The sequence below is a fragment of the Gopherus evgoodei genome, chromosome 18 (genome assembly GCF_007399415.2).
Source record: "Gopherus evgoodei ecotype Sinaloan lineage chromosome 18, rGopEvg1_v1.p, whole genome shotgun sequence".
NCBI classification, from domain to species: domain Eukaryota; kingdom Metazoa; phylum Chordata; order Testudines; family Testudinidae; genus Gopherus; species Gopherus evgoodei.
In genome coordinates, this window is record NC_044339.1 from 11,670,340 (window position 1) to 11,691,977 (window position 21,638).

The 21,638-nt window shown below is 49.0% G+C and overlaps 1 protein-coding gene across 6 annotated transcripts in view; it reads left to right on the forward strand.

Annotated features, from left to right (window-relative positions):
* CASZ1 (castor zinc finger 1) overlaps positions 1–21,638 on the forward strand; it is a 266,726-nt gene that overhangs the window by 201,094 nt on the left and 43,994 nt on the right. For 5 of the 6 annotated variants that reach the window (XM_030537831.1, XM_030537834.1, XM_030537832.1 and 2 more), the window contains 2 exons: positions 6,133–6,976; positions 13,955–14,023. In XM_030537831.1, coding sequence (XP_030393691.1) covers positions 6,133–6,976; positions 13,955–14,023 — 913 coding nt within the window. The remainder of the gene's footprint in view (positions 1–6,132; positions 6,977–13,954; positions 14,024–21,638) is intronic. The other variant, XM_030537833.1, reaches the window with a different exon arrangement.

Sequence of the window (21,638 nt, forward strand, 5' to 3'; positions counted from 1 at the left end):
AAGAGAGTTGCCAGCAATGTGCCTTTTTACATCCAGAGCATCAAAGGATCACAGGTGAATGCATTCAGTTCTTGTGAGCAAGCAGGCCATGAGTGTGCAAGGTAATAGCACATACTATGCCCGAATGGCAGGCACAGCCATAGGGGTTGACACACAAACAGAGGCACGTGCAGGTTTCATGCATGTGTTTTGAGAGTCCTATTGGAAATGTGCCCCTGACTTCTCCCTGTAAACCATGGGCTGAGGATTTCTTTCTTTGGGAAGGGTTGAGTTATCCTTGTTTTCTCTATTCATTTAAGCCGGTCCAAATTCTGGGCTTGTCCAGATATTCAGACCTGGTATAACAGGGTGCAACTCCCATTGACTTAGATGGGGCTGCAGTTGCTGACACGAGGGAGGAATTTGACCCTGTGGCTTGAAAAAGAGGCTGTCTGGGCTTAGAGCAGGTGTATGGGAGGCAGGATTGTAGCTCCAGGGTTCTGGCTTGTCAGGGCACTCGCCCAGTTTATGTGGCCTCCAGATAACTATTGAGAGACCTTTCATCAGGGCTCCTTCGTCTTTCATTCACGTCTTCCACTAAACTCTCCTGGGATCTGATCCTGCATCTCTGCCAATTTGCAACTTGACACCTTCTCCAGGGGATTTCTTTCTGCTGCCAGAATCAGAAGTCCTATCAGACTGGATTGAGTGGAGTGTGCAGAGAGCTTGCTGAGGACTGGCCTGAGCGTCAGCCTTCAGGGCCAGCTTTTCAAGCCCCCAAACTGAGAAGCAAGATGGGACTCAGCCCAGGAGACACAATGAAAGGTGAAATCCCCTGTAGAGGGGCAGTCTTGTTCTCTGCCTGGTTCCCTCAGACACAGGGGATTGACAAGAGCTGATCTGAATGCGAGTCAGCTCCCAGCCTCACCTTGTGTGTCTTCCCAAATCTGAAAAGCGGGTGTTTGTCCGGAGACGGGTGACAGAATCTGTCACCAACACACAAACATGACTCCTTCGTTCTCACACATCCACAACCCTTGTACCCGGACTGATGCACACTGCCCTACACATACTTTTATACACACCCACACGGCCGTACACACACCAGTCGTACAGTCTGTCCCCAGTAGGATGGTAGGGATAGTCCCCCGGAGCCTTTTCCTCACTGAGCTTTCAAAGTTTCTTTCATTTAGCTATTTATTTATTTGTTTGCTTTATTTATTAAGCCTACTCCATCAGAAGGTGAACGTCTCCTCTTCTTCCCCCATACCCTCCCATAAAGGGGTTTCCTTCCCACTTACAATTTCCTGGACAACCTCCCGCGCTAAGAAGCATTTCAGGGGCATGCACCAGCACCCAGTTTCTCGCTTCTTTACCCTGTATCCCCAAAATTGGCGTGGTTTCTCCTCCTGGCCATGACAACCGACAAAGCCCCATCTGGGACGCCCCATCCCCCGGTGTCCAGACCTTGCGCTCCATTTGGGCTGTTTTGCTTTTCCTTCCATATATAGTGTGCTGCTGCGGGCTATTTTTAGCCCCTTTTTTTTTGCTCGCTCTGGATCCTTCATGATACAATAGCTGCTCCGAGACACACAGATCTCTGCTCTTTGGCAATGCCCACAAATGGAGAGCAGCGGCAGGGGGAGAGGGAGCCCTTTGTTATCGTGCAGAAGGGGAGAGAAAAATGTGCTGCAGGAAGAAGGGGACGGTGAGGGAGAGAGGCAGACCCAGGGACGGTGCTGCCCAGGGCAAAGGGGGTTCAACAGTTATTGGGGAGGAGCACAGCCTCAATGCAATATCCTCTCCGCAAGGGTTCACCCCCCCTTCGCCCGTCCCACTGTCAGGAATGGGGGACCAGGTGGCTCAGTGAATTGGGATCAGGATAATGCAGCTGTTGGCCTCTAGGTCTGTTGTTCAATAAAATAGTTCCCAGCTATTGTGGCTCTTCGGCGGTTTGTGTGAAATGAAGTGGGTGGGTCTCCCAGTGGGCAGCTGTCCATGCTGTAGCCGCCACAGCTGGCTCTCACATGCCTCTGTCTTGGAAGCCAAGGGCTGGCTGGGCTTTGGGGACTCTCTCTCGTAGGTGCTCCTGCAGGTCTGGGTCAAGGCACGCCGGCTGGGCAGAGTGCAGAAGAAACCTGTCCTGCTTTGCCTGAGATCTGCTTTGTTGGGGATAAAGAGGGGCCACCAGGATGGTTGCTCTCCCAGAACCTTTAATGTGATCATCCAGTATCGATTTGATCAAAGGAGAAGCAAAGTGGAGGCTGTGGCTTGTGGGACTGGAGGTGAACAGTCAGTTCAGGTGAAATGAAAAGGGACTGCTGCAATCCTCCTTGGGACCTGAGCTCAGCCCCAGACTCTGTCCAGGTTTAGAAAAGCCCAAGAGCCCCTCTGTGTGCCCCTCCACCCCCCTCATTTTGTGTTTTCAATTACCAAAGGTGATTTCCAATCCCAGTGGTGCAGTTTCCAGCAGCTCACAGGGCAGCATCTCCCAGCCTCAGAGGGAAATTCTGGGTTTCCTAGATCTCTTTTAAGGGTTTGGGTGTTTAATTTGTGCAAGGTCTGAGCCAGCCTGGGAGCTGCAAAGTTGACCTGGAATGTGGGATCCAAAAGTGGGGTCTCCCAGCTGCTTCTTCCTTTGCTCGTGCTTCAGTCTGGGAATTGGGAAGCCCAGGGCAAGGAGGTGCAGCTGGGACAGAGGGAAGGGGGGTTGTTTCTCACCTCTTTGATCTCTCCACCAATTCTGCTCTGAGATGGGGCAAAGGTTTTGTGGATTTTACCTAAACCACAACTTGGTCTCCCACCTGTTATGACTTCTGTAGGATTCCTCTGTGTGTGTGTGCGCGTGTGTGTGTGCGCGCGCGTGCACATGCAGGTCGTAGATACAGCAATGTTCTGATGAATACGGATCATCCCCACCCTTCAAGAGAAGGGGTAGGGACTGGCTGGCCCTGCCTTCCAGGGCAGCCATTAAAGCCAGCGATCACTGGCTGGTTTAATTTCCTTTCAGATCCCTCCATGCTGCCCTTTTCCCTTTGCAGTTTGAGTCGGGATGGATGGGGTTTCACCAGGCCTGGGAGTCTGGGGAAACATGAGGGAGACCAAGGATCACTTTACAGGTCCAAAGAGAGATGAAAAGCAGAAGAGGGGAGACCAATTTAGCAGGAACAGGAAAATCGTAGACCCAGGGGGCATTTTATGGGATTAATCACTTCCATTGGGGCTATAGGGTTACGTTTGGGGTGGGGGTGGAGAAGAGGGAAAGGCAGCAAAAAAGTGAAAAGCATTAAAGCAGCAGGAAATGCTTTAATGCCTCAGTGTGTGTAAGTGAAAGGTGATGCCCTTGGGATCTCAGAGTGGTGAGGGGCCATGGGAGGGTGGGAAAGGGGGAGGTGAAAAGGCCCCACCCCTGTGAGAGGAGCTCTAGATTCCTGAGGGTTTTTTTCCCCTTTCTTCTTTTGTGATGTATCATTTTCTGAGCCTAGTTATCAAGTCCTAAGTAAGGGAGCCCGGTTCTGCATTCAGGCACCTGTCTAGACTGACACTGAGAAACTCACATGGCTATTTGAGGGCTGGTATGCCACTTAGGGACAGTACATAGAGGCCTGGACATCCTGCTGGAGGGGAAATTGCACCCCTGGTGTGTGACTGGTAGGTCAATCTGTTCTTATTCCTAGTGTCTGGATATAGTACAGGTAGGAGCACGCGGTCTTTGGATCCAAGACACTGGTGCTGAGCAGTGGAAAGGAGCAGTGTGCTCGACCGGCTCTCAGTGCCACTGTCCTGAATTCTATATCCTAGCTTAGCAGGCACCTCCTCAGACCTTTGCTGCAAGCGTCGGCCTCATGCTCTGTGTCAGTGGGACTTTGGCAATTCCATGGCCATGTGCCGGGTATACAGGCCAGCACTGCAGCAGGGTTTATGCCCCATGTGCCTGGCTGCATTGGGCATCACTGATGTAGGCCCAGCAGAAGTTTTCAGTGCCCATTGCAGGGTCCTGTTTTCTCCATCAGTCTCTTCCCCTGCACACCCTGGGGAGTCAAGAAACCCCTGGATCTAGGAGTCTGCTTCTTGGTCAGGCCGGTGTGTTCAGGAGCATTTGTGCATGTGTGTGTGGCACAGCTGTCTGTCAGATCCCTGAATCCCAGGAATCTATTTTAACCCCTGCGATCTTTCGAGCTCTCGCTCTTCCTTTCCAGCCTCTCTCAGCTCTCTTCCTTTCCAGCCGTCTTTCAAGGCAGTGCTAATTCTCTCTGCGAATCAAAACGATTGTGGCTTCCCCATGCCAGGAACCCTCTTCCTGCTACTGCCGTACCTGCCCTCGCTGGCTCTCCCTCTCCCTATGAAAGATGGTGCTCGCCCGCAAGAGTTAGAGTGAGTGATTGGGAAAGATGACGAGGGAGGTTTGAAGGACTCCTGCACACAGTAAATCTTCACTCTGCAGGAGAGAGGGAGAGGAGGAGGAGGAGGAACGCTGTGTCAGACTGAAGCCTAAATGAGTCCGAGCTGGCACGTCCTAGCAATCTTTATTTCCTCCTTTACACTGATATTGGGTGACCTCCAGATCCATGTTCTTCCCTTCCTGGTGACCAGCAAAACTGCCTGAGGGAGTGAGTGGGGGAGGAAGGGAGCTCCAAGGAGAACAGCCCTCCCCACTCTCCTTAGCACACCCCTAGAGAGAACAGCCCTCACCTCCAGCCCCCACCCAGGCAGAACATCCCTCCCCACCACGGTCAGCCCACGTCCCAGGGAGGAACAACCCTCCTCCACCCAGTTTGCGTAGCCTTCGGCGAGCACAGCCTGCTTCCCATCCTAGGGCAGGGTGGGGGGATATGGATGCTCATAGTAGGGATACAGCTGTCTTTCCTGAACTGTAATGCCTTTGGGGGTCAGTAGGGGCTCCCCACCCACCCATCAGGTCTCAGAGGGAAATGCTTAAGAGGAGCTTCACTGGAAAGAGACTTTAGCAAAACAATGGCAGGGTTTGGAATGGCATGGAGCAGTGGTTCTCAACCTGCGGCCCAATCAGCACACAGCTGCGGCCCGTGTGACATCCTCAGGGCCATATAGGTAGTCTATATAATGTGTGGATGTCGCCCACATAAACACATAGAGAGCTGCATATGTGGCCCACAATGGTAAATAGCAGGGGTCGGCAACCTTTCAGAAGCAGTGTGCTGAGTCTTCATTTATTCACTTTAATTTAAGGTTTCGCGTGCCAGTAATACATTTTAACGTTTTTAGAAGGTCTCTTTCTATAAGTCTATAATATATAACTAAACTATTGTATGCAAAGTAAATAAGGTTTTTAAAATGTTTAAGAAACTTCATTTAAAACTATATTAAAATTCAGAGCCCCTCCTGGACCAGTGGCCAGGAGCCGGGCAGTGTGAGTGCCATTGAAAATCAACTCGCGTGCCATAGGTTGCCTATCCCTGGTAAATAGGTTGAGAATCGCTGCCATGGAGATTAACCCCCCCCCGCACACACACACACAGCCTCCTCCTCTCTCTTCCTCCCCAACCTCTCCTTACCCTTCTTGTCTTACCTCCACTTCCCCCCTCGCCCCTCTTCATTTTCTTTCTCACCCCCTCATCTCCACACCTCTGCTTCTCTCTGTTCATGCCTCCTACCCCCTCCTTTTCCCCACTCCACTTTGCCTCTCTCCCCTTGCCCCAAACACACGCTGCCTTCCCCCTTTCCCCTTGCCCCCCTCCAAACACAAGCTGCCTTCTCCCCTCACCCTCCTCCCCCACCCGTACATACACACCCACACCCACTGGGATGCAATTGCACAAACCCTGGCATATTGGCACTGGCCTCACTTTCAGTAAAATTACTTTTTCTTCATATTAGGCCAAGGCAAGAGTGCAGAGACATTTATGAAACTTTGTTTAATGTACTGAAAAGCCATCGGCTAGAACATTTAGGAAATTGATTTTCCTGGCATTGATGAACTCTTTTTATTTTACCCCAGTATTAATTACTTTTTTTTTAAAACAAATTAATTTAAGAGTCGTAAAACCTAACAAGTGAGCCAAACGTCAGTAGATCATATTCCCCTCTTCCCCCCCTTCCCACTGCCGATGCTGGTACGGGAGAAGAGGAGTATCCACCTCTTGCATGACTCTTTGTCTCTCCATCTCTCTGCAGGGGAAGCTTCATCCCTGCGCGATTATGCCGCCACCACCATGAATGAGTTCCTGGGCATGTTTGGCTACAATGACCAGAACATGCGGGATGAGCTGACCCGCAAGATCAGCTTCGACAAGCTGAACGCTGCTACCTCAGAGGCTTCCTCTGCCACTGCCTCCCTCCCTGGCGAGGACGCCATGAGCAAGCGAGCCCGCTTCTCTAAGTACGAGGAGTATATCCGCAAGCTCAAGGCCGGTGAGCAGCTCTCCTGGCCCATCCACCCGGCCAAGTCTGAGGAGCTGAGCTCCAAGCTGGGCAAGGAGGCTTCATCAGTGCTGACACAGCCCATCCGAGCACTGCCGGGGCCTGATGCCACCCTGCTAACAGAGACCAAAGCCACCATACTGCCCTTGCCCTCTCCGAGCAGCTCCCAGATGCAAGGCCTGATGTCGCGGGCCTCCAAGTATGACTTCTTCATCCAGAAGCTGAAGACAGGTGAGAGCATCAGGCCGCAGAACGGCAACACCTACAAGAAGGCCTCCAAGTATGACCTGGAGAATGTGAAGTACTTGCATCTCTTTAAGCCCGGCGAGGGCAGCCCAGATATGGGAGGAGCCATTGCCTTTAAGACAGGCAAAGTGGGCCGGCCTTCCAAGTACGATGTGAGGAACATCCAGAAGCTCACTCCAGTCAAGGCTCCAACACCTAGCCTGGCCCCCAACCCTCTCTCCAGTACCCCCAGCAGTGCTCCAGTGGCTGGGCCCGAGCAGCCCGTCTCCTTGCCGTTCAACACCCCTGAGTACCTGAAGTCGACCTTCTCCAAGACGGACTCCATCACGACCGGGACAGTCTCTACGGTCAAGTAAGTCTCCTCCTATTTTTCTCTTTGCATTCATCAAGGAAACAAACCCAGTTGCGGGGGGGCAGATTAAAAAGATATTTACTCTCCTCTGACACTGTCCTCCTCTTGATTTCTTCAGTAGGAGCTTTTTGATTCAAATTCTGGCTAATGGCTGAAGACAGGCATGGGCACCTTCTTGGTTCTCACAGTCCCAATTCTTATCCTGAGCCTAAGCTATTGGGCCTGCATTAGACCTGGGAATACAATAGAGAAAAGTGCTGGAGTGATCAGTTCACCAATTCCCATAGGGCAGTGGTTTTCAAACAGGGGTACGCGAGAAAAATCCTGTAATGGCGGATAATATCCCTTACAGACCTTTTCTTTCTGTTTTCATCAGTATATTATGACCTGATCTCAGACGGGGGTATGTGGTAGACTACACTATTTGGGAAGGGGTATGCAATCTAAAAAGTTTGAAAACCATTGCCACTGAGCAAAGCCAACATCAGCAGCTGAAACCAGGAGCTGAGTTCTGGAGCCCGGCACCTTAATGCAAAGATGTAGGAAGCCATGAAACTTAGCAGAGCATGTTAGTGAGAGGTACTAGGCTATGAAACAGTCTCCCAAGGGAAATGGTGGAAATCCTGTTGTTTGGGACATTTAAATCTAGGAACTCAGCCTGCAGTGTGTGGGGTATGGATTGGTTGTCTGATTGGCCCACCTCATCTTTAATGTGTCTGATTCTAAGCAAGGAAAACTTCAATTAAGGGGTTGTGAGGAACAATCCCCAGCATTGATGGGCTTCTAGCCTTCTTGAGCCCATCAGCTCCAATAGCCATGCACAGATACTGCTGTCCCCTTGGGAAGTGTCTGTGGAAACAAGATGCAGAAAGAAGAGCTGCTGTCGACACTCACAGGTCAGAATCGTGGCTGCTTTCTTTCTCTCTGTCTTCCAAATCTCCTAAACAACCAGCCCTGCCTGGATTAGGGCCCAATTCTGTTCCCACTGAAGTCAGCGATTTGATGATTAGATTAGATGTTCCTGTGCTGTATGACACATGAGGCAACCCAGTGTTTCCGCCTCCATCTATCTAATGCCACATTTCTTGCTCCATTGTAATCTGTTTCCAAAATAGCAACATCTTTCTCAATGGTTTTATTATAGGTCATCTGTAGTCCTCCTCTTCTCCATCTTTCACCAAGTGGTATCCAGTCACAGGCTTGTCTAGGAACAGCATTTTTTGACATGTGTACAACATATCCACCCCCTTTCTCGAATCATTGTCTGCTGGCCAGTCCTTTATAACACATCAGCATTGGTTCCTTTATCCCACCAGCAAACCCCAAGTATTCTCTGCAGGTATCTCTGATGGAATGTGTTAAGTTTCTTGTTGTGGGCTTCCAGCATTTTCCAAGTTTTGTAAGAAGATAACAATATGGATATCACAGTGACATTGTATAACCTTATCTTGGTCCTTGTGTGAATCTCTCTATTTTTCCAACCATTTGTCATTCTCAGAAGAGCTTCGGTTTCCTTCCCAGTTCTTGGTTTCACATACCTGTGGGTTGGCCATCAACACTGATTGAGCTTCTGAGATATACAAATTTGTTAACCATGTTGTCTTCTTCACTATCAATCACATATACACCAATACTGCTGGCTCTTTCAACCATCATAACTCCTCTTCCAGCGATCCCGAAGTCAGTTGCATAACGCCCATTGACTTCACTTAGATGTATCTTTTCAGTCTGACCCATTTCTTACATAGACAGCCACGGTTCAGTAAAACTTCTTCTCAGCTGTGGCAGGGAGATTCACATGCCATGTCTGACAAACCCACTGCCTCAGTTGGCACTAGTAGCCACCCCTGCCTTGTTGGCAGACTCTGCACAGGGGCCAAGGATTGAATGAGCTATGAAGAAACCCAAAGGCTTTGTCTGCATAAGGATTATTTCTCCTTTTGCTACCCCTGGTGCAGCTCCACAGGCAGGAACACTGGGGGAGACACCCATGTAGACAAGGTGCCCATGGCCACCAGCACCTTAACAACCATGTTTTGTAGACCTGCTCTGAGTGAGGTTAGATACCATGGCACTTAAAACACCAGGGACTGCTTGGAGCCTTGTCTGTGCTAAGTTCCAGACGGTGCCACTGGGATGATAAAAACAATGGTGAGGAATCCTGGTATAGACACAGCCCTAGAGGTGTCCCCTCGAGGTAAGGGCTGAGGCACATTGGCTGGCATTGAGGACAAAGCTAATACAGCTTCCACTAATCTTCTGTGGATAAACAAATCTTGGGCTCTCCCATCAATCTGGCATTCAGTTAATGAAAAATGGCTCAACATCCAGATTTGCTCCGCCTTCCCCAAGACCTCACACATAAGAATAACCAAACTGGGTCAGAACAAAGGTTCATTTAGGCCAGTAACCTGTCTTCCAGCAGTGGCCAGTGCCAGATGCTTCAGAGGGAATGAACAGAACAGGGCAATTATCAAGTGATCCATCCCCTGTCATCTAGTCCTAGCTTCTGGCAGTCCGAAGTTTAGGGACACCCAGAGCATAGGGATGCATCTCTGACCATCTTGGCTAATAGTTATTGATGGACCTATCGTCCAGAAATATTCTCATTCTTTTTTGAACCCAGTTATACTTTTGGCCTTCGCAACATCCCCTGGCAACGAGTTCCACAGGTTGACTGAGTGTTGTGTGAAGTATTTCCTTATGTTTGTTTTAAATCTGTTTCCTGTTCATTTCATTGGGTGACGCCTGGTTCTTGTCTTAGGTGAAGGGGGAAATAGCATTTCCTTTTTCACTTTCTCCACACCATTCGTGATTGTATAGACCTTTATCAAATCCCCCGTTAGTCTCTTTTCTAAAAGGAACAGTCCTAGTCTTTTTAATCCCTCCTTATTTGGAAGCTGCCCTATACCCCTCCTCATTTTTATTCCCTTTTCTGTACTTTTTCCAATTCATTTTTTTTTTTTTTAGGTAGGCCAACAGCATTCAAGCTGTGGGCGTACCATAGATTTATACAGTGGTATTAAACTATTTTTTCTCTTAATATCTATCTTTTTCCTAATGGTTCCTAACATTGCTAGCTTTTTTGACTGCCACTGCACATTGAGCGAATGTTTTCAGAGACCTATCTACTATGATGCCACAATCTCTTTCTTGAGTGTTAACACCTAATTTAGACCCCATCATTTTGTATGTAGCATTGGGATTATGTTTTCCATTGTACATTACACAACGCTGAATTTCATCTGGCATTTTGTTGCCCAGTCACCTAGTTTTGTGAGATCCCTTTGTATTGCTTCACAGTCAGCTTTGGACCTAGCTATCTTGAGTAGTTTTGTATCATCTGCAAACTTTGCCACCTCACTGTTCACCCCTTTTTCCAGATCATTTATGAATATGTTGAACAGGACTGGTTCCATGTACAGATCCTTGGGGGACCCATTGTTTACCTCTGTCCACTATGAACATTAACCATTTATTCCTACCTTTTGTTTGGTATCTTTTGACCAATTACTGATCCATGAAAGGATCTTCCCTCTTATCCCATGACTGCTTACTTTGCTGAAGAGCCTTTGATGAGGGTCTTTATCAAAAGCTCTCTGAAAGTCCAAGTAGATTATATCTACTGGATCACCACCCTTGTCTAATAGATTGGTGAGACATGATTCCCCTTTACAAAAAACATGTTGACTCTTCCCCAATATATCATATTCATCTATGTGTCTGATGATCCTGTTCTTTACCACACACCAAGATCATGTGAAGAAGGGGGGCACATGATTGTGGCCAGGTGTAAAGTTTAGACAGGCTGTTTCTGCAATGGAAACTCTGCTGCCCTGGTACATGGGGTCAGACTAAATGATCTAAAGGTCCCTTCTGACCTTGAATCTCAAAATGTCTGGGTGCAAATACGGAGGAAGGGACATGGTTTGCTCCACTTCCTTGTTCCTTGGTTTGGATTCTCTTGCCTCTCACTTGGCACCTTGTTGAGGCCTGAAATATTTTTTGTGTGAGATAGCTACTGTCACCCATTACCACGGCTGCCTGGTTTTGCTCCCACATATTCACCACAGAGACCTCTGTGGCAGCTGAGGGGAGAGGCCCCTGCTTCCTGGCCCTCTTGCCTTTCCACTGGTTTAAGCACCAATAGCTTTGGGTTGTAGAACTCAGCTGGGACTTTCTGATGTCAGCCCCTGTGTCTATACAGCCTGTTCAGTGCATCAGTCTGCTTTTGTCAGCCAGGCGTCCCCTTGGGTCATTGATAGCAGGGCCAGCACCTACATGCCACATGTCGTGGGATGACAGATCCCATTGAGGCCACCCAACTGCCTCTTTCCTGTAGAGAGTAAGGCTGATCTTGTGGTCAGTGTAGAGGCCTGGAGCCAGGAGACTTGGGTTGTTTCCCTGAGTATGCCAAAGTTGCACTACGCAATCTCAAGCAAGTCACCCTCTCCCATGCCTCGGTCTCCCATGCCTATGTGTAAGGTTGGGGTAATGACGTCTACCTCCTGTGTGGCACTGATTAATACATTACTGTCTGCAAACAGCTTTGGGTTCCTATGGTTAAAGTGTATGGAAAAGGGCAAAGGTTTGTTATCAATTGCAGCTAAATTCACCTGTGTCCCAATCTGTGGAGCCCTCTAACCACCCCAAAATGCCCTGTCTGTTGTGTGGCATGCTGTTTCGTTAGACGGTAGCATTATCCACTCTGCTGGCTGTGCTGTGGAGCCCATGCCAGCCCCCGTGGTGCAAGTCTCCCAGCTGTGCCAGGAGCCTGTTGTAAATGCCTCGTTACAAAGCTCTCACTTGCTCTCTCTCTCCTGGGTTCTTCGGTGTCTCTTGCTCTAGACGGCAGGTGGGGGCAGCTGTTGTTATGAACACTGGATTATAAATATATATATATATGCACAGCACCTTATCGTGATCAGTCCTCAGGTCTGCAGCTCCTTGACAGAGGAAGCCAGTCAAGAGTCTCAGGGACACCTGGACTCCCCTTCGGTCTCTCTGCTCCCACGCCCATGCGTGTTGGGCATTCTGGAGTTGCACCCGGGGGCTGCTCACCAACCCTGCTTCACTTTTGCTTCTCTTCAGGATTCCAGTTTTATTTCCTTTCTCTCACCCTCTCGCTCTTTCATTTCTGCGGTGGATTGGGTTCACAGTGGCTCAGTGATCCCTTCTCTAACCGCAGGACTTCCTGGGGCTGGGGGAAGTGGGAAATGCTGACGGGGGTGCATCTGGCAGTGGGGTTTGCACTGAGGCTTCTCCCCAGCTGCTCTCTCTCTCACACGCACACGTGCCTTTGGGTGCATTTGATCCTTTGTAGCTCGAGCGGGGGTGAGCGTGTTTCCATAGGGTTGTGATTCCTCCTCCTTCTGGACTTTAGCTAGTGCCCACTAGGTACAGTCCCTGGGGAACCCACTTCCACCAGAGTAGAGGTAGTTCTCTGTCCTCTGGTCTCTACACACATGGCACCTAAACTGGATACAGACCAGTAGTAATATCAGGCTTCTCCCTCACCCATCAGCTGACCACACCTGTGGGTAACCTAGGCATGGTGGGTGCCGGCATTCTGCCTTTCCCTGAGACAGCCCTGCCACGTAGATGGGATGTTGACACACTCCAAATTTTGGCATTTTCTGGCTCTGTGTCCCTTAGATGCCAACGCAGTCCCTATCCCCCACAACTCCAGCAGAGGACTGTGCTGCACTTCTCAGCTCAGGGACTCCCCCAAACTGTGCTGTCCCTGTGTTGGTTTGAAGGATGGCTGCGAAGCATCCAGAGCAGTCTCCCAAGGAGATGAGAGGGGTGCAGGAGACAGAATATTAATTGTGCTAGTGAGGATGGTGCTAATCATGTGACCTGGGACCTGGCCTTCCATTCAGAATCCCCTCTAGGACCAAATGCCATCGTGGGAATCACTCCCTCGCTGTCACACACACACACAAGCCAAGGGGGTGAACTCTCTAACTCCTGATGCTGTTAACCTGGGCAAAACTCATGTTCCGACTTCAAATGACCGCTGTGCAAGTTATAGGTGTCCTGCTTTAACCAAGGTGCGGAGCTGCCTTGCAGCCATCCGGGTGGCCCAAGGATGCAGAAGGAAGCCCAGTTGCAGTCCACTCTCATCAGCCAATGCTCTAAGAGCAGCAGCCATGTTTTTAGAAGGCTGGGGCCCAGGCCTGTGGGTCTGTTCTGTGACTTTTTCTCTCTGTTGCTGGAGACCATCCACCAAGACGTGCTTTCTGGCTTCGTTTTAAGGAAGATGCCTGTCCGAGCAAGTGTGATGCCTGAGTGAAGTTTGGGTTTGATTTTTAATTACAAAGCCTCATCTGCGGCCTGACTGGTGTAACTGAGTTTCGGTGCCCTGTGACAATGAGGGCTGTCGGGGCAACTGGCAGGAAGTGTGGAGAATGCAGTAAACGCCATGTTGTAGAGGCCAGGTTATAAATGCACCCTCTCAAATGGTCACAGCGTGGATCTGTTCTGTAGTGCATAGTGGTGCTTGCAGTGCCCTGATCAGTGCTAGAGTCATGTGCTCTCCAGCGGTTCCACAGTTGGAGTAAGTCCTTAAAGTCTCCCTGCTTTACAAACTGGAGCCTTGTAACAGAGCTGGGGTGGTCCGTGTTTTGACTCGGCCACTGGTTCTGTGTAGGCAGAGCCAGTGGTGCCTATGTGATGTTTACAAGAGCATAATTTAAGGATAGGTCTTCTCAGCCCCTTCAGCAAATGAAATTGAGCCCTGGGGGGAGGAGACCTGAAGAAGGGGAGGTAGGTGGGTTACATTAGCAGGAGTCCAGTGCCCCTAGAAAGAGAGGGCACACAGGCATGGGGGGAGGTTACACAGGCATATATCTCTGCTGCTTACTGTTCCCAGAGCCCTCTGCCCTGGCACCCTGAGTGCTGCATGAGAGACAAGGAGCTTGGACTGTGCCCTGACACTGCCTGCTAACCAGCTCTGCCCTGTGTGTTTCTCATTAGGAACGGATTACCCACTGACAAACCAGCTGTCACCGAAGATGTAAATATTTACCAGAAATATATTGCCAGGTAGGCAAATCCCTTGGCTTTCTTGGGGAGAAGGCTGGGTGGGAGGGGTCATGGGATGGAGGGGAGGGGTCTCGTCTGTCTGTCCGGGTGAAATGTATAAACCAGTCATGGACACTGAGTCTTCCATTTCCCTCTGACATCCACACTGACTCTGTTCCCCTCTCTGGACAGTAGTAGCTGAGGGAGGCATGCAGGGAGCTGAGAACAAACCAAGGCTTCACGCCCATTAGAGTTCTCTTCTCCCCACACCCCTTAGCTAACCCCATAGAGCGTGGAGAAGTGTTTTGGGGCAGAGGTTTGGGCCTTAACCCAATGCCTTTTCTCCTGGCTGACATTCTGCAGGCCCCTTGGTGTGGACTCCAGCCTGTATCGCCTGTCCTGTTCAGCGTTTGGAATCTCAGTGCTGGGGTGGGTCACACCAAGCAGTTCTTTGGGGACCCACCTCAGAGTTTGAATGGGGTCACATGTGAAATGAGCTTCTGAAGGGCTCAGCGTCAGCCCAAGTAGATATAATAAAAATCACAGGTCAGATGGCTTGGCAGCTTCTTCACAGGAGAAACCCAGCACTGGACAAGGGTGCAGGATGGAGCAGTGTGCCAGAGCTGGACCAGCAAGGGAGGCTGCAGGACAGGAGTGAGAGGCATTGGCAGAGCTATGGGGGAAACCCATAGTGGAGGGAGCTGGTGCAGGTCAGGAGTGAATGACATTGGCAGAGCTGGAGGGAATGTTTGCACAGCACCTGCCTGTGCTATCCTTGGCCCTAGACAGTGCCATCAGCCCCTGACCTAAGCCTGATGGCTCTCCCTCTCTGCTGCCAGGGAGCCAGACCTGAAAGCAGAGGGCCTTGGGTGGCACAAGAATTGACATCCTTCAGGGGAAGCAGCCAAACCAACCTCACCTCAAGAAATTAAAGCAAAAAGGTTGCTCCTGTCAGTGCCAGGGTGTCAAGCCTGCAGGGAGGCTCCCTGGCGTGGGCCATGGGTGTGGTTAAACAGGAACGGGGAGCTCTCCCTTGAGCTGAGGAAGAGGGAGAGCTGTGGTGGAGGACTGCTCCCTCAGCCTGGGAGAAGAAGGGGAGGTGTGCTCCCCCGATTTCAATTACCTTAACTACTGCTGTAGGAGGTGAGGGGGCAGCAGGGAGGGTGAGATGGGAAGACAGGAAAAGACAAGTCCATTGCCAAGTCACAGTCCTCCAGCAGCAATGCCTGTGGCTGAGACTGCTGCTCACCTGGCCTAAGGAGAACTGGGGACCAGGTCAGAGTTTTAGGCCCAGGTTTGCCTAGATGGAGGCAGAGAGGGGCTGATAAGAGCTGCAGTTGGCTCCTTCCCTGGGTACCAAACCTCCATCCTCTGTCGCTGCCAGCAGCTGTGCAGTGTTGAGGGGACAGTAAGAAGCTGGAGACAGAGCTCCTCTCAGCTACACTCCATGGAGAACAGTGTGGTTGCGCTGCATAGCAGAGAAGAGTATTCATCCCTTTATCCCCGGGTTCTCCCACAAGCAAAAGACCCCTTTAAACACCTCCGCTCCTCGTCCCCTTTTTCCCCAGGCTCAGACAGTTCACCCAGGGAAGCCTATAAGACAGCTTTGGAACACCACTTCCTGCACAAAAAGCTTTGCAAGCTGCCCGTTGGCAGTCCGGCCACTTCTCTTTAATTTACATGTGGTTTTAAAAACTGTTTAAAGCTTTAAAATAAACGGGGGGGGGGGAGTTTGGGGGGCTGGGACGACAGTGTGTCTTTGCTGCACAATTAGCTTAATGAGTTTGCCAAAGCCATTGCCAAAAGCTGCCCAGGGATAATCCATTGTCTCACATAACAAAAGAAAACCACATACTTAGCTAGTTTGGGCTGGGTTGGTTTTTTCCATCCTGTATATTTATAATTTTTTTTCTGTGGTATTTTATTTTATTTTATTTTATTTTATTTATTAGTGCCTGAGCAGATGGTACTTCTGGCAGCTCTTGCTTAAATATTTATTTCTGTGGGTATCCCCCTGCCTTGTTACTGAGGTGGGGTTTTTCCTCCTCCTGTCACATCATCGTTACAGGGTAATGAGTCTGTAAACACTCGCTAAGCACGCTGATGACTTTATTTATTATTTTTATTATTATTTATTTATCTTGGTGTTTCTTGCTAACTCCTGCCAGATCTGGGACTGGCTCCCGCTGGCAAAACAAGGGAATGAAACAAAATGTGGGGAAAAAACGTGTGTGTGCGTATGTATCTGTGTGTGCAAAGCGCATCTGTTTGCAGGTAGGTGTGTGTGGAATTGTGATGGAGTGCACATGTGTGCATATGTGTGTTTGCACATAAGTGCATGGAATTGTGTGCTTGTGGATATGAGTGTGTTGTAAATGAATGTGTGCTCTTGTAAATTGAGTGGGCATAAGTTAGCAGGTGTGTACGTGTACATGAGTGTGCGTGTAAGCTAGTGTGTGATGTGTAAGCTTTCCTGTTTTGAAAAACTAAACAGATGCTGTGTGTTAAAAATTAATTGCTTTGAACTGTTGCAAGTGTCAGAAAAAGCAGAGGATGAATATAACCCTTTAGGAGCCTAACCTTTTAATATTGAAACATAGCGACAATTCTGCATGTCTGTTCACTTGGCCCTCCTTTCACAAAACAGAGACTCCAAAACACACTGTACCTCAGAGTGCCATGCCTTGGCCATCCCCCAGAAGAGCCCACTTATCCAATGAGTTTCCCACCCCACACTCTCTCCATCCCCTCCCCCTATTTCAGACACACAAACACTTCTGTAGCATCATCAACTCCAGAGTGGAAGGAGGCCAGGAGTTTGAAGTGCCATCCCCAATATTACTACAGCACTTGTCTGGCTCCTTCTCTTAAAGCTGAGCCCATTAGTTCCTCCTGTCGCCTCTAGTAACTCGTGCCATATGTGGGATTCCTTTAGTGCCTGGCCCTTTCCTAAGCGTTAGTCAGCATCCCTGGTTGTTGCTCAAATAGCCTCACGGGCAGCTCTGTTCACTTGTGAAGTGCATGTATCTCAGTGAGGACCCATCTTCATCTCCTCTCTGCCCCACAGTGCAGATTGGCTTCTCCAGCCCTGCATCTCACTCGTTATCCTTTGTTCTCCCTTCCCCATCTCACCAACAGGGCTGGGACGAAATGTTCCCTATGAGCAGGGTATCCCATAACTGTGGTATTTCCTACACCTTCTTCTGAAGCTACTGGTGCCAGCTACTGTCAGAGACCAGACTCTGGACTGGATGGATCTATGGGCCTGATCTATTGCAGCAGTTCATGTGTAATGACAAGGTGGCCAGGTCTGCAGTCACCTTTCCAGTCCTAGTCAGGCAAGTCCCCTTTAGATAGGGCTGGCCTCGTTTCTTCTCCTTCCTGTTACACACCTTTGTTTGCAGCCCAGCATCGTTTGCCTTTTGGTTTGTTTCTCCACTGTTGTTAAGGTTTGTTCCAATTTCTCAATCACCTGTTCTGGCGTGATCCTGATTTCCTGCAGTATTTCTTCTCTGTCCCCTGGGAAAGGCATGTCTGCTTCTGACATCTGTCCCCATCTCCCTTTGTGAATGCTGAGGCAAAGAAGTCATTTAATTTTTTAGCAGTGTCTATTTCCTCTGTCAATTAAGTCCCCTTTCCATCTCCTGAAGGCCCTGCTGTCTTCACAATTGACCTCCTTTTCCTTATGTACTTCAGAAATGCCTTATTTATTGCTGCTCTTTGCCCTGGCTCCCTTTCATCCTCCAGCTCAGCTTTGCTGCATGGTCTGGCAATCTGAAACTTTTGGTTCTTTAATCACCCTTCCTATCCTGTCCCCTTATCATGCCTTCCTGCACCCCCTCCCCCATCCCACCTACCCCTTTGTTTTACCCTTCATGCCTTTCTGCCCTTTCTTGCTTCTCTCTCATGCCTTTTCTCATGTGCAGTCCTAGTCCTGGGTGACATGTGGAACCCTTGAGCAGATGGTAATTTATCTTTGAATGTTTCCTCTCTGAGTCCCCTTCCCTCCACTGCTTTATCCCTTTCAAGCAATCCAGCTCTTCTACGTTCCTCCACAATATGCTCAGTAAAATTCATTGTCTTGATTATCTCTTTTCCAGCTCTTCCCTTATTGCCAATTACAGATCTTTCGTTCTTTCGTTCTTTCATGTGCTCGGTTGTAATCTGTGGAGCAGCTGCTGGTGGTCTGCAGAGAGCTGGCTATGTCACTTGGTGCTGACTGTTCCTACTTATTTCCCACTGCTAACTTGCACTAAAAGACAGCCCAAAATACACGTGTACACTCCTGATGCTACTTTTCTTTGGAAGCAATTGCAGTAACTGCCATGGGGATGCTTTGCAATTGTGAATGATAGGAAGTGATCTGTTCTGTTGTGACTGAGAGGAGACATGTCCACGGGACAGTCTTTCAGCTGTCTGTGTCATTTACCTATAGAATTACAAGTATCTTCTCTACAAGTTTGTCTACAAGTATCTTATCTGATTTATCTCAGGTATTTTTTTCTACCAATCTAGCTGTTATATCTATATCTATCCATCAATCTGTCCCACTGTATCCATTCTCTGTACTGGTATCTATCTAATACATTGACTCTTAATCTTTTCCATCATGTGACACCCCTCTCCCCCACTTCAATCTAGCCATACATAAAGGGAGGGTGCTTGTGACCCCCTGGATCTGATTGAGACCCCCTAGGGGGGTCATGACCTCCAGATTGAGAGCCTGTGATCGATCAATATATCTATCTATCAATCTATCATATGGCATTTCTTAAGCTCTCATCACTGTAATATCTAGGTTCCAAATACATAATTAAGAATATTAGGAATCATATTAATTTTTCCTCAAAGAAATATGCTCTCATACCCCTCCCTAGATGCAGACATTTTATTTAATGGGACATCCATGTTTTAGTCTCTCTCCTTTCACATTTCCTTTCTCTGTCCCCGATGGCCAACTGTTCTTCAGTCATCATTATTGGGAGAGGCTTACCCAAAAATATCCTTCATGGCATAACTATCCCCCATCTTATCACTTCATCACCACACGCTGAGACACTCCTGGCTTCCACACCAGCCCCAAGCTGAGGGTAATCTCCTACATGCTAGTCATTCACGGTCTGATTTTGGGCTGTTGCCTCATACCACTGCCCAACTACATCCAATGCTTCATAGTACCTTTCTAGTAACAACTGGAGCCAGAACAAACATTGCCCACCTGGAGTCCATTCAGGATCTCTGGTCTCACTCTTCCTGACTCCTCCCTTCTCCTCCCTCTAAAAACCCTTGGATTTACCCCCCACTTGATTTTCTGTCTCTGCCATGTCTCCGCTAAGCCCTGATGCCAGAGACTCCCTGGCAAGGAGAGCACTCCCTGTCCTTTGCTTACTTCCTAGTTTAGTTGCACTAGCAGTCTGGGGCATCTTAGCAGTGTCGCCCATCCAGAGCGACTGTATTGCCCTCTGAAGTGAGGTGGGGAGAAGAAACCTCCCTAGAGGTTTCCTCCTCTCTCTTCTCTTTCCTTTAGACTTCTGCATTCCGTGTATCATTCTGTAGTTTACCTCCTCCCTGCTGACCATGCCACATACTCAGGTGGCATCTTCCTTCTATTATTCTGGCTTCTGGAGGGGCTTCTTCCCCTCCTCAGACACCTGCCCCTTTCCTTCTGCAAGCTAGGTTTACCCCTGACAGCTCTGGCACATGTACCCAGTACTCTGTGTCTAAAAACCACAGCTTCTTGTGCTGTACAACACTCCTGGTGCTTTCTAGGGCCCCTGGGATTCCAACAGGACACCAGTTTAAAGTGGCAGCACAGCAGTTATGAGGGCAGAGAGGTCCACAACTCTATCCATCCCTCAGTCATTTTCTCCCTTCCCTTTTGGTGTAGCCTATCCATCCTACAGCAAGTGCCTGCTGGACCGAGCACCCCATTAATACTCTGAATCATTGTATTCTGTTGTGACAGCCAAAAGGCATCTTAAGCTCATGACTATGCAGCCAGTTTTTTTCATATCAAGTCACTGCCTGCCACCAGCATCTCTCCCGTCTCTCTTTTCTTCTTCCCTCCCCATGGGTGGGTTCTTCACCCTTGCTTTTCCCTGGTGAATTTGATAATACCCATCTTTACCATCCCCCATGTACAAGCCCATCCTCTGCTTCTGACAATGTCATTATGCAGTTCTCTCTCCCCTCCTGGAGCCAGCTGATGCACTTGCCATCCAAAATGGACCTGGCATCAGACTTCTGTTCCCTCACATATAACATCATGTGGCAAATTTCCCTCCTGGAGCCATTGCCCAGGACACCCTGGGAGAGTCCATTGAACTTCAGTAAAGATAAGTGCAAAGTGTCCTGTGTTTAGGAAGGAAAAATCAAATTCACGTCTGCAGAATGGGGAATGACTGGCTAGGTGGTAGTACTGCTGGAAAAGATCTTGAGGTTCAAGTAGATCACAAATTGATGAGTCAACAATGTGATGCAGTTGAAAAAAAGGCTAATATCATTCTGGGGTACATTAACAGGAGTATCATATGTAAGACATGAGAGGTAATTGATCCATTGTACTTAGCACCAGTTAGGTCTCAGGTGGATACTGTGTCCAGTTCTGGGTGTCACACTTTAGGAAAGATGTGGATAAATTGGAGAGAGTCTCGGAGAGTGCAGCAAAAATGATAAAAAGGTTAGAAAACCTGACCTATGCAGAAAGCTTAAAAATACAAGGCATATGTAGTCTTCAGAAAAGAAGACTGAGGGGCGACCTGATGATAATCTTCAGTATGTTAAGGGCTGTTATAAAGAGGTGATCAATTGTTCTCTGTGTCCATTGAAGAGTAGGACAAGAAGTAATGGGGTTAATCTGTAGCCAGTGAGATTTAGGTTAGATGTTAGGAAAAACTTTCCAACTCTAAGGGTAGGTAAGCTCTGGAATAGGCTTCCAAAGGAGATTGTGGAATCCCCATCACTGGAGGTTTTTAAGAACAAGTTGGATAAACACCTGTCACGGATGGTCTAGGTTTGCTTGGTCCTGTCTCAGCGCAGGCGCTGGACTTGATGACTTCTCAAAGTCCCTTCCAGGCTGACATTTCTAGGATTCTATGACTTCAGTAGGCTTGCCTGGCATTGTGCCTTTAGAGCATCGGCTAGGACTGTCTCTCTTCTCATGCCCAAACAGAAACTCCAGAGCAACCAGTCACCAAGGAGAGGAACAGCCTTGTCTGAGTCACAGAAGGTGGGAATAGAGGGTGTGTGGCTCAGGGCTGGAGCAGGCTAAGCAGCCTCTCTCTGCTAAGTCACGCGTTCAAATCCTGCCCAGGTATTGACCAGAAGTTGTTGCTATGTGATGACTGTTCTGTGACTCCTGTGATATGAGTTGGTGGGCCTTATTCCACAGCAAGTGTCATAAAACCTACGTCTACTGCCCCCCGCTTTTTGTTGGCAGTCTCAGCAGAGGCCAAGGACTGATTGGACCATGGATACTTCTGTGTTACCCCTGGGGAAGGCCCCCTGCAGGACAACAGGCTGGAGCACAGTGCTTGGGAGAAGCTTGCAGTGCTGCTGCCTTGTTCTGTAGAGAGAGGACTTCAGTCCCCTGGACAGTTAGGCAGGGTCATTATACACACTCAGAGCACTGGTTTTG